Source organism: Panthera leo, chromosome D3 (genome assembly GCF_018350215.1).
Source record: "Panthera leo isolate Ple1 chromosome D3, P.leo_Ple1_pat1.1, whole genome shotgun sequence".
Taxonomy (NCBI): domain Eukaryota; kingdom Metazoa; phylum Chordata; class Mammalia; order Carnivora; family Felidae; genus Panthera; species Panthera leo.
In genome coordinates, this window is record NC_056690.1 from 984855 (window position 1) to 998222 (window position 13368).

The 13368-nt window shown below is 61.3% G+C and overlaps 1 protein-coding gene across 3 annotated transcripts; it reads right to left on the reverse strand.

Annotated features, from left to right (window-relative positions):
* PUS1 (pseudouridine synthase 1) lies at positions 1-10763 on the reverse strand. Of its 3 annotated transcripts, none has more exons than XM_042911079.1 (6): positions 10353-10763; positions 9766-9997; positions 8672-8809; positions 4737-4839; positions 1468-2159; positions 1-265 (listed from the first exon to the last, which is right to left on the reverse strand). In XM_042911079.1, exons 2-6 carry the CDS (start codon positions 9985-9987, stop codon positions 236-238), a joined length of 1185 nt encoding a protein of 394 aa, XP_042767013.1. In that variant the 5' UTR covers positions 9988-9997; positions 10353-10763; the 3' UTR covers positions 1-235. The 3 variants fall into 3 exon arrangements, with proteins under 3 accessions (XP_042767013.1, XP_042767012.1, XP_042767010.1); XM_042911078.1 differs by having other exon boundaries at positions 10335-10372; XM_042911076.1 differs by lacking the exon at positions 10353-10763 and adding an exon at positions 10087-10254.
* Between the last annotated feature and the right edge of the window lie 2605 nt (positions 10764-13368).

Consider the following 13368-nt stretch of genomic DNA (forward strand, 5'->3'; position numbering starts at 1 on the left):
TGCCTGAGGCAAAGTTTGTACTTATTTAATAAGAAAACTGCTTCTTTAAAAAAATAGTGTCTTTCCGTGCTGAGGTGTGAGCGGTTACTGCACGAGCTGGAAACAGAGTCGCGACAGGTCCTGCCGGCGACGGAACCCAACCTGACGCAGGTCTCGGGACCCTGAGGCTGCGGGGCCGCGGCGCGGCTCCCTGGGTCGGCGAGGATGGCCCTGCGCCCATGGGCCGGCCGCCGCCTCAGTCGCTGTCTCCCAGGGGGCTGGGTGCCTGTGGAACAAGAGCAAAAGTGGGGGTGGGGCGGGGCGGTCCGCGGGGACGCACCACACCAGGGCCCCCCCCCCCCCGCCTGCCCTGTCGGGGAGGAGCGCCAACACGTGTCCTCGCCTGCCTGCCTGGGGGGCGGGGGACCCAGGGGAACAAGGGACGGGATGTGGAAGGTCTCTCTCAAGGTGTCCAGCCAGCCAGCAGCCAAAGGTGGTTCCAGCAAGGGCGAGCAGAGGGCGGGCCCCGCCCCCCCCCCATCAGATCTGCGCATGCGGCGCCTCCTACCCCCCCCCCCCCCCCCCCCCGCCAAATTAGAGTGGCAATTTTCACTTAAAATTCCAGAATGCCACTTTCTCTTGGAAAAACTTGGGGCTCTCCCGACGTGGCCCTCCCCGCCCCTCCTCACATGACCCTCCCGCACAAGGCGGCCCTCTCCCGGAGATGGCCCACCGCCCCACGACCCGAAGTGGCGCTCTCTGGTGGCGGGGAGATGGAACAGGGGCGCTCCTGCCGGCCAGCCTCCACCGATCCCCAACGCCGCGCAGACAGCGCTTCGACTTGTGACCCCACCTGCACACCTGCTTTTCCACACCTGGCCCACTCGCCTTGCCTAGTCACCCGCGTGCACCAGTTTACAACCCCAGGCGTGCCCGCAGCAGTGTTTCTGTGGACGCCTAGATGACGGCCCGAGAACACCGGCTCAGGACCCGCAGGGGAGAGACCTACGGCCGCAGACCCACTAGCTCCAGGGCCTGGAACAGACGCCCCGTCCTAAATGCAGCTGGCAGGGATGAGCCGCCCCCGAGCCACGGCCCTGGCAGGATCTTGCGGGTGGGACATTCCGGAGCGGGCGTGACAACAGACACGTGCTGAGGACCCAGCAGGGCTCACCCTGACACCTCCCTCTCACCGATCGGAAGGCCGGCCACCAAGCACAGCCTTCGTCCAAGGTCACTAAGCACAGAGCGGGGAGCGGACACCAAGCAACATTTTGGGGTCACCAGCCACCCATTCCAACGCCCCGGCTCTGCTGGTCTGCAGTGGTGTGACCCCGTGACCCCCCCTCTGGGGCTCAGCTTGCTTGTCTGCATGATGGACACAGGGACACCGGCGCAGAGCAGGCTAGAAGCTCGGCCGAGCTCCCGAAAGGGAAGGCCTGTGGCGGCCCCGGGGCCCCCGCCTCCAGCCCCTGGTCCCCACCCCACCTTGGCACCCAGGCCGGCTGCCGCGTGGGCGGTGGCGTCGAAGTCGTGCACAGGCAGGGTGCCCAGCCACCGGGCCATGGACCGCTCCTGGCGCTCGGTGCTGATGATGGTGGGGTAGATGTGCTGCTCCTTGAACGCCGCGACCCCCGCCTCCTCCTGGGTCCAGTCCAGCGGCTCATGCAGCCCGTCGTTGCCAAAGCGCTGGTTGTACTTGTCGAAGTGCACGCGCTCCAGGACCAGGCCGAGCCCCGGCGCCTTGGGCACGTCCACCTTCGCCTCGCCCCAGCTGCGTTCCAGCAGGCTCTCGGGGGCGTAGCCCTTGATCACGGCCACCACCAGGCCGACCATCTTCCTGATCTGGTGCGTCATGAAGCTCTGGCCCTTCACCTTGATCACCGCGAACTCCATGCCCTCCCGCACGAAAGGCTCCTCGCAGAACATGTCCAGGATGTAGCGCCGAGCGCTGGCCTCCCGGGGCCCCTTCTGCGAGGTGAAGTTGTGGAAGTTGTGCGTGCCCTTGTAGCAGGCGAGGAGCGCGTTCACCCGCCGCAGCGTGTCCGCGCTCAGCCGGTAGCTCTCGTCCTGCACGTCGTGGTCCTTGTGGGCGAAGGCGAACGTGGGCAGCATGTACAGGTAGGTCCTGGCGTCGCACTTGTTCTTGGAGTTGAAGCCGCCCGTGACCCTCTTCAGTCCTTGAGGGGAGAAGGGGCAAATGAGGACCACACTTCCTGCCAACAGGCGTCTGGACCGCACACGGCCCGACTTCCGCGCACAAGCCTGCACCCGCCCAGCGTGCAACCTCACAGCCACGCACGCACATGCACACGCACACTCATCAAAAGCACAGGCATGTGTTAAAACCCAGGGCTTGTCAGGGGCGCCTGGGTGGCGCAGTCGGTTGAGCGTCCGACTTCAGCCAGGTCACGATCTCGCGGTCCGTGAGTTCGAGCCCCGCGTCAGGCTCTGGGCTGATGGCTCGGAGCCTGGAGCCTGTTTCCGATTCTGTGTCTCCCTCTCTCTCTGCCCCTCCCCGGTTCATGCTCTGTCTCTCTCTGTCCCAAAAATAAAAAAAAAAAAAAAAAAACGTTGAAAAAAAAAAATTTAAAAAAAAAAAAAACAAAACCCAGGGCTTGTCAAGATGCGGGAGGCTCATCTCCACAGGACGCACAACACTGCGGGTGGGAAGCGTGGCGCGACCCGAAACCACCCCTTACGAGCGGTTGGTTCTGTGCGAAGACACCGAGACAGCAGCATGTTTAACAGCAAAAACAAACAAACAAACAAACAAACAGAGAAAACTTAGAAAGCCCAGCCACAGAAAAACGGATCCAGGATGCTCTGGAACGATCACAGGATGAAGCAGCGGGCAGCCCCTGAAGACGAGGAGGCCAGGTCTGTGGGAGACACCTGTCCCGTGGGGGAGCCAGCGCGTTCTTGGTCGTGTCTGCGTGGCTGTTGCATCTGCTCGGGGGGAGGTTTTCTTTTCTTTTTTCTTTTTTTTTTTTAATGTTTATTTATTTTTGAGACAGAGAGAGACAGAGCATGAACGGGGGAGGGGCAGAGAGAGAGGGAGACACAGAATCGAAGCAGGCTCCAGGCTCTGAGCCATCAGCCCAGAGCCCGACGCGGGGCTCGAACTCACGGACTGCGAGATCGTGACCCGGGCCAAAGTCGGACGCTCAACCGACTGAGCCACCCAGGCGCCCCACGGGGAGGTTTTCTTTTAACGTTTGTTTATTATTTTTGAGAGACAAAGAGACAGAGCGTGAGCGGGGGAGGGGCAGAGAGAGAGGGAAGCACAGAATCCAAAGCAGGCTCCAGGCTCCGAGCTGCCCACAGAGCCCGACGCGGGGCTTGAACCCATGAACCGTGAGATCATGACCCGAGTGGAAGTCGGACACTCAACCAACTGAGCCACCCAGGTGCCCCGCTCCGGGGGGGAATTTGAGTTACAAATTCACGGTCGTCCGCACCGAGCATCGCCAAGCTGCACTGTGCACAGGGCCGCCCCGTGTGTGATGCCACGCAGGGAGCGCTGACCACTAAGCTGACTGGACGGGACGCGGTGTTTGTTTTAGCGAAACGGGCCCGTCTGTGGAAGGCGCCGCAGAGCCTCCCACGGAAGCGCGCTGTTTGAGGTCTCGGGAGGCCTGGCGAGGATGGGCTCCAAGAGGCGCCACCCGCAGGACCGTCTCCTGGGGGGCGGAGCGCCCGCCCCCCATGACAAACAAGGGCCCCGCTTCGCTAGCACACGCGGGCTCGGCAATCGACGGGTGCTGGCCGCCTCACGCCCAGAGTCTGGTTTGTGCCACAGCTCGCGGCGGCTTTGCCCAAGAGACTCGCGCTCGCCCACGCCCCAGGCGTGCTGCCTGATTCCGCAGACAGAACCCCACAGCGACAGGAAGCAGAGCGGCAGCGGGGGGCGGGTCTCACCCAAGAAGGTTCCGCAGACGTGAGGTACGTCAAAACCTCCCAACTGTATACTTAAACCTGCCGCTGGTCATTCGGCAATTGTACCTCGACCGGCCGGTCATTTAGCCGGCTGCGCGCAGGGCGGCCGGCACGTCCGGGCGGAGCCATACACGCCCATCGGCGCCAAGCCCAGGGAAGGGACAGGGCCACGCCGCTGTGGTTTTCGGGCTCCACGACAAGTGGGCTGAGGGGAAGCGGCAAGGCAGGCTCGAACACAGACGACACCACGGCCGCTCGGCCTGGGTGCCGGCGGGGGAGGTAGGGCGGGTACAGTCAGGGAGCGCGTGCGGCCGAGACCGAGGTCCCGGGGCCGCGCGGCCCCGGCCGTCCGCAGAGTCTGACAACCGCCGCCCTCAGCCCCAAAGCAACCGCTGAAGAACCACATCAAGTTACAGCTAACGGGGCAGCCAAGACGATCATTGATTAAATGGAACTACGAAAAATGTTAGTCCAGAAGAAGAAACAGAAAAAAAGGGGAACCCAGAACAGACAGGACAAAGAGAAACAGACGGCGAGTTCGACACCAACCGTCCCAGCACCAGGGCGAACGTGAGCCGCGCGTGCAGGCCACCGAAGAGCAGAGAGTCGGACTAAAAAGCCCCACCGGGCTTGTCACAAAAGGGAATAATCGCCCGTGGTAACTTTCCCGAACCTGGACTTGCACGTCCAGCGTTTGGTTAAAGCGAGGCGTGTGCGGCAGCACGTGAAGGGTGGTTCCAGGTCTGTCTGCGCAGCTGGCCTTCAGGAGGACAGGGAAGCCTGGTGAAACGTCAGGGCCCCGCACGCGCAGCGCTTACCCAGTATCCGAATGTGAGGAGGAAGGTGGCCGTTGATCTTCTCTAAAATGTCATCGATCAGCCACACCTTCAGGGACACGACCTGGCCCGCCGCGGACACGCCCTGCAAAGGAAGCAGAGGGGTCGGGCGACGGCCGGAAGCTGCGGTTTTGGAAAGGGCGCTGCACCCACCAGGGGGCCGGCAGCACAGCTGCCCAAACGGTGCGAACGAGCTCCAATCCCAACAAAACCCGCACCGCGTCAGGCAAGTAGGAAACACAGTCCCCCTCGGATGGGACCCTAAACTAGGGGAAGAAGAAGATACGATTTACTCGGGAGACCGCGAGGCAAAGCTAGGAAGATCCGCCACCCTGCTCCGGGCACCTGCGGGCACCCTCGCTCGGGCACGTGGCGGGGGCGGGGGGCTCACGCTCCGGCCCACGCGCACGCCATCCGCCCCCTCGCCTCACCACACGGCACTTCCCGTGTCCCCTCCCCACGGGGAGGGCGGCGTGGCACACCAAGGCGCCGTGAGACCCCGTTCATTCACGCAGCTCGCAGGACGGCGCACTGCCAGCACGGTCCTGGTTGAGCCCGAGCCACCGCCGCTCCTCCCTCGCTGGGCCGAATCGGGGCGCACCCTCCATCGCAGGGGTACACGCACGGCAACCGGCAGAGCTAGACTCACACCGTGCACGGCTCAGGCACCCGAGGGTCTTGGAGCGGGTCCTCCACCAACAAGGGGGGACCGCCGCGCCACCTAAGCCACGACCGCAGTTACCCTGTGGGGACCGGGGCAGGGGGTACCGACTGGACAGGGAAGGGGTGCCAGCTGCACAGATGACTGGATCCAGATGTGCACCCCCCCCCCCCCCGATGCTGCACTTTCACCTAAAAGCTGTACTGAGAGTCAACGTGGCAGAACTTGCAGGGACAGGGAAGTGGACAGGAGTGCTCCTGGGGGGCGGGCGGGCTCTGTGGGGTGCTCACCCGAGTGCAGACACCCAGGCGTCCACTCCAGCATCACCCGCTTCGCCGCACGCTGCCGCGTGCGCCCGTGGACCCATCACGTTTTCCAAAAAGGCTTAACACACGCGAAGAAACCAACTCTAACGAGTGTAACGTTCCTGTCCAGAACCTTTATCCGAATTGAGCCACGAGAACAATCGGACAAATCCGGATTGAGGACATTCATCAAAACGCCATCACATCAGGAAGGTGCAGGAGGCATTTTAGGTGAAAGGGAGCTCAAAGGCCAGGCCGGGCACGAACCCGGGTTTAGGTGCTGGATCAGGAACACAACCAACGCAGGCGGGTAGTGGGATCCCGCAAGTGTTGGGTTCTCAGGAGCGACAGGTACACTGAGGCGGTGCCCGGGGCGCTGGATTTCAGAGTGAACAATGTCTGCAACTCACTCTCCAAAGGTTCTGCTTAAAGCGGGAAACTGGGGCCGCCTGGGTGGCTCGGTCGGTTAAGCGTCCGACTTCAGCTCAGGTCATGATCTCAAGGTTCAGGAGTTCGAGCCCCGTGTTGGGCTCTGTGCTGACGGCTCAGAACCCGGAGCCTGCTTCTGATTCTGTCTCCCTCTCTCTCACTGCCCCTCCCCCGCTCATGCGCTCTCTCGCTTTCTCTCTCGAAAAAAAACATTAAAAAAAATTTAAATAAATAAATAAATCAAGCAAGCAAGCAAGCAAGCAAACGGGGGGGAAAAAAGGAGGGGCACCCGGTTGGCTCAGCTGGAAGCACATGGGACTCATGATCTTGGGTTCGGGAGTTCGAGCCCCAGATTAGAGGTAGAGATTCCTTCAAAATAAAATCTTACAATAAAATAAAGTCTTAAGGAAAAAAAAAGGATGGGAACGAGGGGTGCCTGGGTGGCTCAGCTGATTAAGCGTCTGACTTTGGCTCGGGTCATGACCTCACGGTTTGTGAGTTCGGGCCCCACACTGGACTCTCGCCATTAGCGGGGAGCCCCCTTGGGATCCTGTGTCTCCTCCTTCTGCCCCTTCCCATGTGCTCTCTTGCAGGGACAGGGAAGTGGACAGGAGTCCAGAGTAAACAAACAAACAAAAAAAAAGGAATGAAAACAGATCGCAGTGCTACATTTCTGTATCAGTCACATGCTGACATGAGAACCTTCTGGACGCACTGCTGGGGCAGGAGAGACTGCCAAGGGTGTGGGCTCCTTTCCAGGGAGATGAGTATCCTGACAGCAGCTGCAGGGGTGTCTGCACCACTCTTCAAACGCACGAGTCCACTGAATCGCACACTTTGAGTAGCCAAACTGTGAGCAGTGAATTGTGTCTCAACGAAGTACTTATTTAAATATCTGAAATCAGGGGCGCCTGGATGGCTCGGTTGGTTAAACGTCCGACTCTTGATTTCAGGTCAGTTCAGGATCTCAGGGTTTCTGGGATGGAGCCCCGCATCGGGCTCTGTGCTGACACTGCGGACCCTGCTTGGGATTCTCTGTCTCTCTGCCCCTCCTCTGCTTGCGTGCTCTCAAGACAAATAAGTATTTTTAAAACTATAAAAAAATAAAAATCTGAAACAGAAACCAACAAAATGTCGTCATTTATTCATCCCAGCGGCCGGAGGCACAAGTGTTGGGATGTTAGTATCAGAAGTTTGGTTTCTTCAGGCTCTCCGAAGTGTAAGAGGAAACACACCCGGACAAAGCAGTCTCTAGTAACAGTGGAAATTGAGCACCACGCTCTGAGATGCTCTTTGTCAGCTCAAGCAAATATCTGCTGTTTTCTGCCTTGAAAACAACCAGAGAACCCTAAGTGCAAAAAAAGTGCACCTAAGTGCACCCTAAGTGCACTTTAAAAAGAAGAGGAAAACCATAAGGGAGTCCAGGACCCTGAAGTGTTTCCGCATCACCTACAAGAAATGAACCCGCGGCCCCATTTCCTTTTTCCCCTGTCTGTTCAACAGCACCAGTTCCAGGGTCCCGCCAGCCTGACGCACAAGCCCGGGGGATCTGGGTACCTCGAGACCCTGGGGGGCATTATTCAGCAGCTCAGGGCCCCGAGCTACCCGTGTCTGTGTCAGACCCACGGTGACCTCAGGCAGCCACAGAGGCATCTCAGGGCCAGGGTCTCGGAGCAGGGGCAAAAGGCTTGGTGCACACTATGCATCTCACGTCTACCAGCAAAGAGCTTGGGGTCTGTGCCCTCTGCCCTACCCACCCGCCCCGCACCCCTCCAGTCTCCTTAGGGAGCTCCTGCCCAGGCCAGTCCCATGACAGGACAAGACCACCCAGCACAGCCGCCACGCCAGCCGTGACTGAGCCCACGACAGACACGTGAGCCAATGAGACAACAGAGTGGGACTTGATCTCAGGACTGAGTGGACAGCACCGGGCCACGGCCACCGAGGCTCCCCAGTCCACCAGATGTGGCCAGTGTGGTGGTGATGAGCCCTGAGCCCTGAGCACCCAGCACACTGCCAAAACGCACACACATGCGCACGCACGCACACTCGCAATGGGAACTGTGTTAACTGTACTTATGTTGACCACGTGTTGAAAGAAGGCTATCTTGGAAATACGGACTCAAATAAAACCATTAAAACCAGTTTCACCTGTTTCCTCTCCCCTTTCAGAAAATCTCACGTTACAATCCCACAGGAACTGGCAAGCTTGAGACACCTGTATCTAAGGCAGATGTTGTGGCCACCATGCCACCCACAGGGGCAAGGGAGGAGGATTCACAAACAGGACGCAAACCAAGTGTGGGCAGCAGGGAGCACTGAGGTCCAGCCACACCTGGACTAGAAACACTCCAGAACTTCTCAGTTCCTTCCATTTCGGCGCGTCTGGTTTGTGCACCGGTCATTCGCAGCCGCGAGTCTTGACAAGGAAAGCCGCGAAGCTGTGAAGTCAAGGACAAGCGCCGCCCAGGAGCTTCAGGCGCTGCTCGAACCTGCGGGGGAGGCGCAGAGACGGTGCCTACCTTGTCAGTGCGGGCACACCGCTGGAAGGACATTTTCCTCATATCTTCACCGTGATTTTCAGGAATACAGCCCGACCGGACCAGGGCAGACACCAAATCATCTTCGATGGTCTTGAATTGTGAGGACCCAACGTTCCTCTGAAGAAAAGAATAGAAAAGCAGTTTTTTTCACTCAGTCACTGCCCACAGGTGGGAGCCCTGGGCCCGCAATGCTCCACACAGGGAGCCTGTGTGCTGTGTCCACACTTGTGGCCCGGGGGGGGGGGGGGGGGGAGGGGGGACACCGCAGTTCCTCCCCACCCATGGCAGGTAGGACAGTTACCGGAGGGTACCCACAGTCTCTAGAAACGCCCCACCCCGGGCAGCCAGGTGAAAACAGCCAACAGCAGGGATCACCCGAGATGCTGCTTCCTCCCACCTGGTCAGATCCGAAACCAGCACCTCTCCTGCTGGAGACCCATCTGTCTGCAGCGGCTGGGTGCAGAGGGACACCCTGTCTTAGCCCCACAGGGAGGAAGGCCTCTGGACACACAGGGAGAAGCGCACCCCAGGACACTGCCAGCCAGGGCTGGACTTGGAATCCTTGGCTTTTCCTCAACCCTTCAGTTCACACGACCAGCCTGCACAACCTCCTGGGATTAACGCGTGCTGGGAAAGGACACCCATGACTTCTAGAAGCTCCATAATGCTGCCCCTCAGATCTTGCCCTAACCAGACTCCAGGACCCGCAGGACTCTGTGACATCAACAAGGTGGCCCTCCTATTCTCACAGAAAAGAGAATTCTGCTTGCCCACAGGCTCTGACCCTCAATGTAGCTGACAAAGAAGACAGCCGAGTCTTCCAGCCGCCCCCCCTCGCCTATGGATGAGAAAAGGGCACGAAGAGCTTGAATCAATCGCTTGCCCGTGGCCACACGATGGTCAGCGGCAGAGGGGGCCTCTTGGACGCCCGGGAGGTCCGTGAAAGCCCCCCAGCGTGGCATCTCCCAGGGAAAGAGCAAGGCTCAGAGCCGCCTGGGTTCCGACCGAAATCCTGCCCAAGGGGACTCACCCGACCTGCCTGCCTGTCCCCGGCACACGGCGGCCCCGCACACCTGCATGCCGTGGTAGCCCTTCCCGGAATAGCCCATGAGCAGCACTATCTTCCGTTTGGGCAGCTTCCTGTGCTGCTCCGCGTCCGAGGCGCTCCGGAGCTTCTTCGCCTGCTGCTCCGTTTCCTCCCAGATCCTGGCCCCGCCCCGCCAGCCACCCCGGGCCTTCGGGTCGCGCTCCGGCCGGGCGCCCACGGGTGCGGGGGCCTCCACGTTCCCGGCCATGGGGGGCAAGCTGCAGAGACACGGACGGCGTGAGCGACGCGGCCGCGCGCGGCGGGGCGCAGGCTGGAGACCGGGCCCGGGCGAGCGCGCCGTCATTACCGGAGCAGACGCGGTCCCAGGCTCGGGCTGCACGGTCCGCAGGCTCTCCTCACGGCCCCGGCCGCCGCCCGCACGACTCGGATCGCCATGCGCGACCGGGGGGCGGCGGGGGGCGCGCGCCCGGCCCCGGCCCTCCCCCGGGTCCTCCCCGGCCCTTCCCGCCCGACCCTCCCGCCCCGCCCGGCCGGCTCTCCCTCCGGAGTGCGGGAGGCCGCGGCCACTCTCGCCGGAACCAGAAGGACGCGCACCCGCTCGGCCCCACTCACGGCGCGGCGGAACGAGCCCGAGCCGGACCACGTGGGCGAAGGCGGAAGTGCAACGCGCTGCGGACGGCGACCGGGCGCGGACAAAAGTCCCCCGGGCGGAGCTTAGGCCCGGGGGCGGGGCGATGCAGGGCCCGAGGGCGGGGCGAAGCGTGGCGCGCGGCTCCTCGGAGCCTGCAGGTGCCGACAGGTGCTCAGAAGGGCGGGCGCGGACGCTCGGATCCCGGTTGCACCCCCGCCCTAGGGAGCCAGCGCCGCGGGCCCTGCGTTCCCGAGGGGGACCCCAGGGGACCCCAGAGGGCCCCCGCTGAGCCCCTGGCCTAGAGGCTCGCAGCAGCAGTCCTGGTGCGCAGACCAGCGCATCCTCAGACTTTGCAAGTCTCCCGGATCCGTGGTAGCAGGCGTTTGCTCTGCGCCAGGGCTGGTTCTGGCACAGTTGGGAGCACTTGGGGCATACGTGGGGGGGCGGGGGGGGGCGGAGAGGGAGCGCAATCCTCGGGGAAACCTTGAGCAGGGCCCTGTGGGGACGGGGCGGGGGGCTGGAGGCGGTGGCGGAGGTGCCTCATCTCCGGTCCGGGGGGGGGCTCGGGAGGCGGCAGGAAGCGCCTGCGCTGGGTCAGCGAAGAGAAGGACCAGGCGCTCAGTAGCTGTGAAGCTCCCGTTCTAGTGGGGGCACGCACAGTGGAACAACCAATCGGCAAAATAAATAGGGCATCACAAAGTAAAAAGTGTCGTGTGCAAAGCGAACCGTTAAGTACCGGCCGCACGCTCGCGACGTGAGTGAACCTTGGAAACACTGCCCGCAATGAAAGAAACGGGATGCACACGTCCTCGTAGTTTTGCGGGGCTTAGTGGTTGCTGACAGGGGTCTCTCCTGGACCACACTCCACGCTTAAAGGTGAAGATGAGAAGGAGCTCATGCAGGTGACAGAGGATGGCTCACCTGTGCTGAACAACCCCCAGGACAGCCCCCACCCCCTCGGCAGGAGGGAAGAGAGGGGCCCCCAGGTTCCAGGGCTGACAGAAGGGCCCGGTCATGTGTGACGGAGGGAACTCTGTGGCTCAGCAGCTTTAGGAAGCATTGGGCTGTCTTTGCAGGGGGCACCCCCACCCTCCTCCCACAGATGCCCTCTGCAGGGAATGCTCCCTCCCTGCTCTAGCAGCTCTGAGGGCACAGGCCCCACCCTGGCCCTCACCACCGAGGAGATGGCCGTGCAGCCCCAGGTGGAGGGCATCCACAGGAGTCCAGGACTAACCCAACCGAGACCTGGCAGGGCTGGATGCAGAGGCTGCAGGCTGTGCCTCCCTGCCACACGTGAGCCAAGGGCTCTCAGTGCTGGAACGGAGACCCAGACCAGGTGGAGGTCTGTCTCAGGGGCAGGCCCAAGCCCCCAGGCTGTGCCCCCTGCAGCCCCTGAGGAGCCCCCCGGCGCGCCCCCAGCCAGGCCATCGGGTGGGAAGGATGGAGGCACCTGTTCCTTCCTTGAGCCTGCCCAGGGGTCCCGGTAGAAGCGAAGCAGGCAGAAGGTGCACACCGTGACAGGTCAGGTGAGAGGCTCCCTGCAATGCACTGTGTGGGGAGCAGACCACCATACCGGCTCCCTCCTCGGACCCCACCAGCTCCGGTGGCTAGCCTGAGCCTGGTCCTCCTGGCCAAGGGCCCCTGTGCATGTGCCTGGAACGTGCAGGGACACGTGAGGTCCCAGGACAGAAAGGAGCCAGTCCTTCCCGCAGAGTTGCTGCACGCCAGGACGAGCCCTCCTGGGCCCGCCCCTTCCCACCAGGTTCTTGCACAGGGGATGTTTATAGCAGTTTTAGCTAGAACTGCTAAAACTTGGAACTGGATAAAGTGATCCATCCAGACAACGGAGTCACATTCAGAGCTAGAAGGAAGTGAGCCATGAAGACGTGAAGAAACTTTAGACGTGCATCACTAAATGGAAGAAACCAGTCCGAAAAGGCTGCAGGCTATGTGATTTCAACTCCAGGACATTCTAGAAAACTCAAAAGTATGGCAGCAGTGAGATGACCGGGTTTGCCGGGGCTGGGGGGAGGGAATGGGCAGAACAGAGGGTCAGGGGGCAGTGAGGCTGCTCTGTGTGATGCTGTGGTGGTGGATACACATCATCGTTCATCTGTCCGACCCACAGACGGACGGCAGCAAGTGGGCCCTAACGTACACTATGGCCCCAGGGAGATGGCGTGTGTCCTCGTAGGTCCACATGTCCCCCACCCACCCAAGGTGTGGACAATCAGAGAAACGGAGGGAGGGCTGGTGGGGAGTGTGGGCACTCTGAAGTCTGCTAATTTAGCAACAAAATGCCACGACTGTCCTAATCCCCTGGGCGTTCCTTCCTGTTACTAACATACCAGGAGCCCCACAGAGCGGATGGGTCCCGCCAGCCCGCCCCCTTCCCCACCAGCACCGCCGGGTCTGCAGGGAGCCTCCGGGCCGGGCCTCCAGGCCCCACCTTCTGCTGCCTCTGACACCACCTCCCCACAAGCTTTCATGTCTTATTGCGGTTAGCCTTTTCGGTAATGAGGTATTTTTAAGTCACAAGAACAGCTGTAGCTTTAAAAATGCAATCCTAAGAGCGGCCCATCGAGCACATGAAATGATGCCGAAGGTCAGCAGCCGTAAAGGAAAAGCAACCAACCACAGCACAGCCGGAATCAGGGCGGAATCAGAGCGCCGGAGAGGGAGCAGTCCAGCGCGGGTTCCCCTCACAACCCGCACCCCCTCCCGGACCCCCTCAGGGACGAGGACAGGCGGCCCTGGTGCCCGGGGGATGGACACAGCCTCAAACTCCCATCTGCACACCTGAGCCCTGGGGGTCTGTGCCCCAGGCTGAGCCCTGCAGCCAGCACATGCAGGGCCAGACTCCTGTGCTCCTGAAGGCCACCCGGAACGCGGTGTGTGACACAAACTAGAGATGGTGACACATCAACCGTCAGCTACACCCACTCAGTTCCAAAGGTTTATTTCCTTAAATCGGTATTACACAATTTAATGCAAATG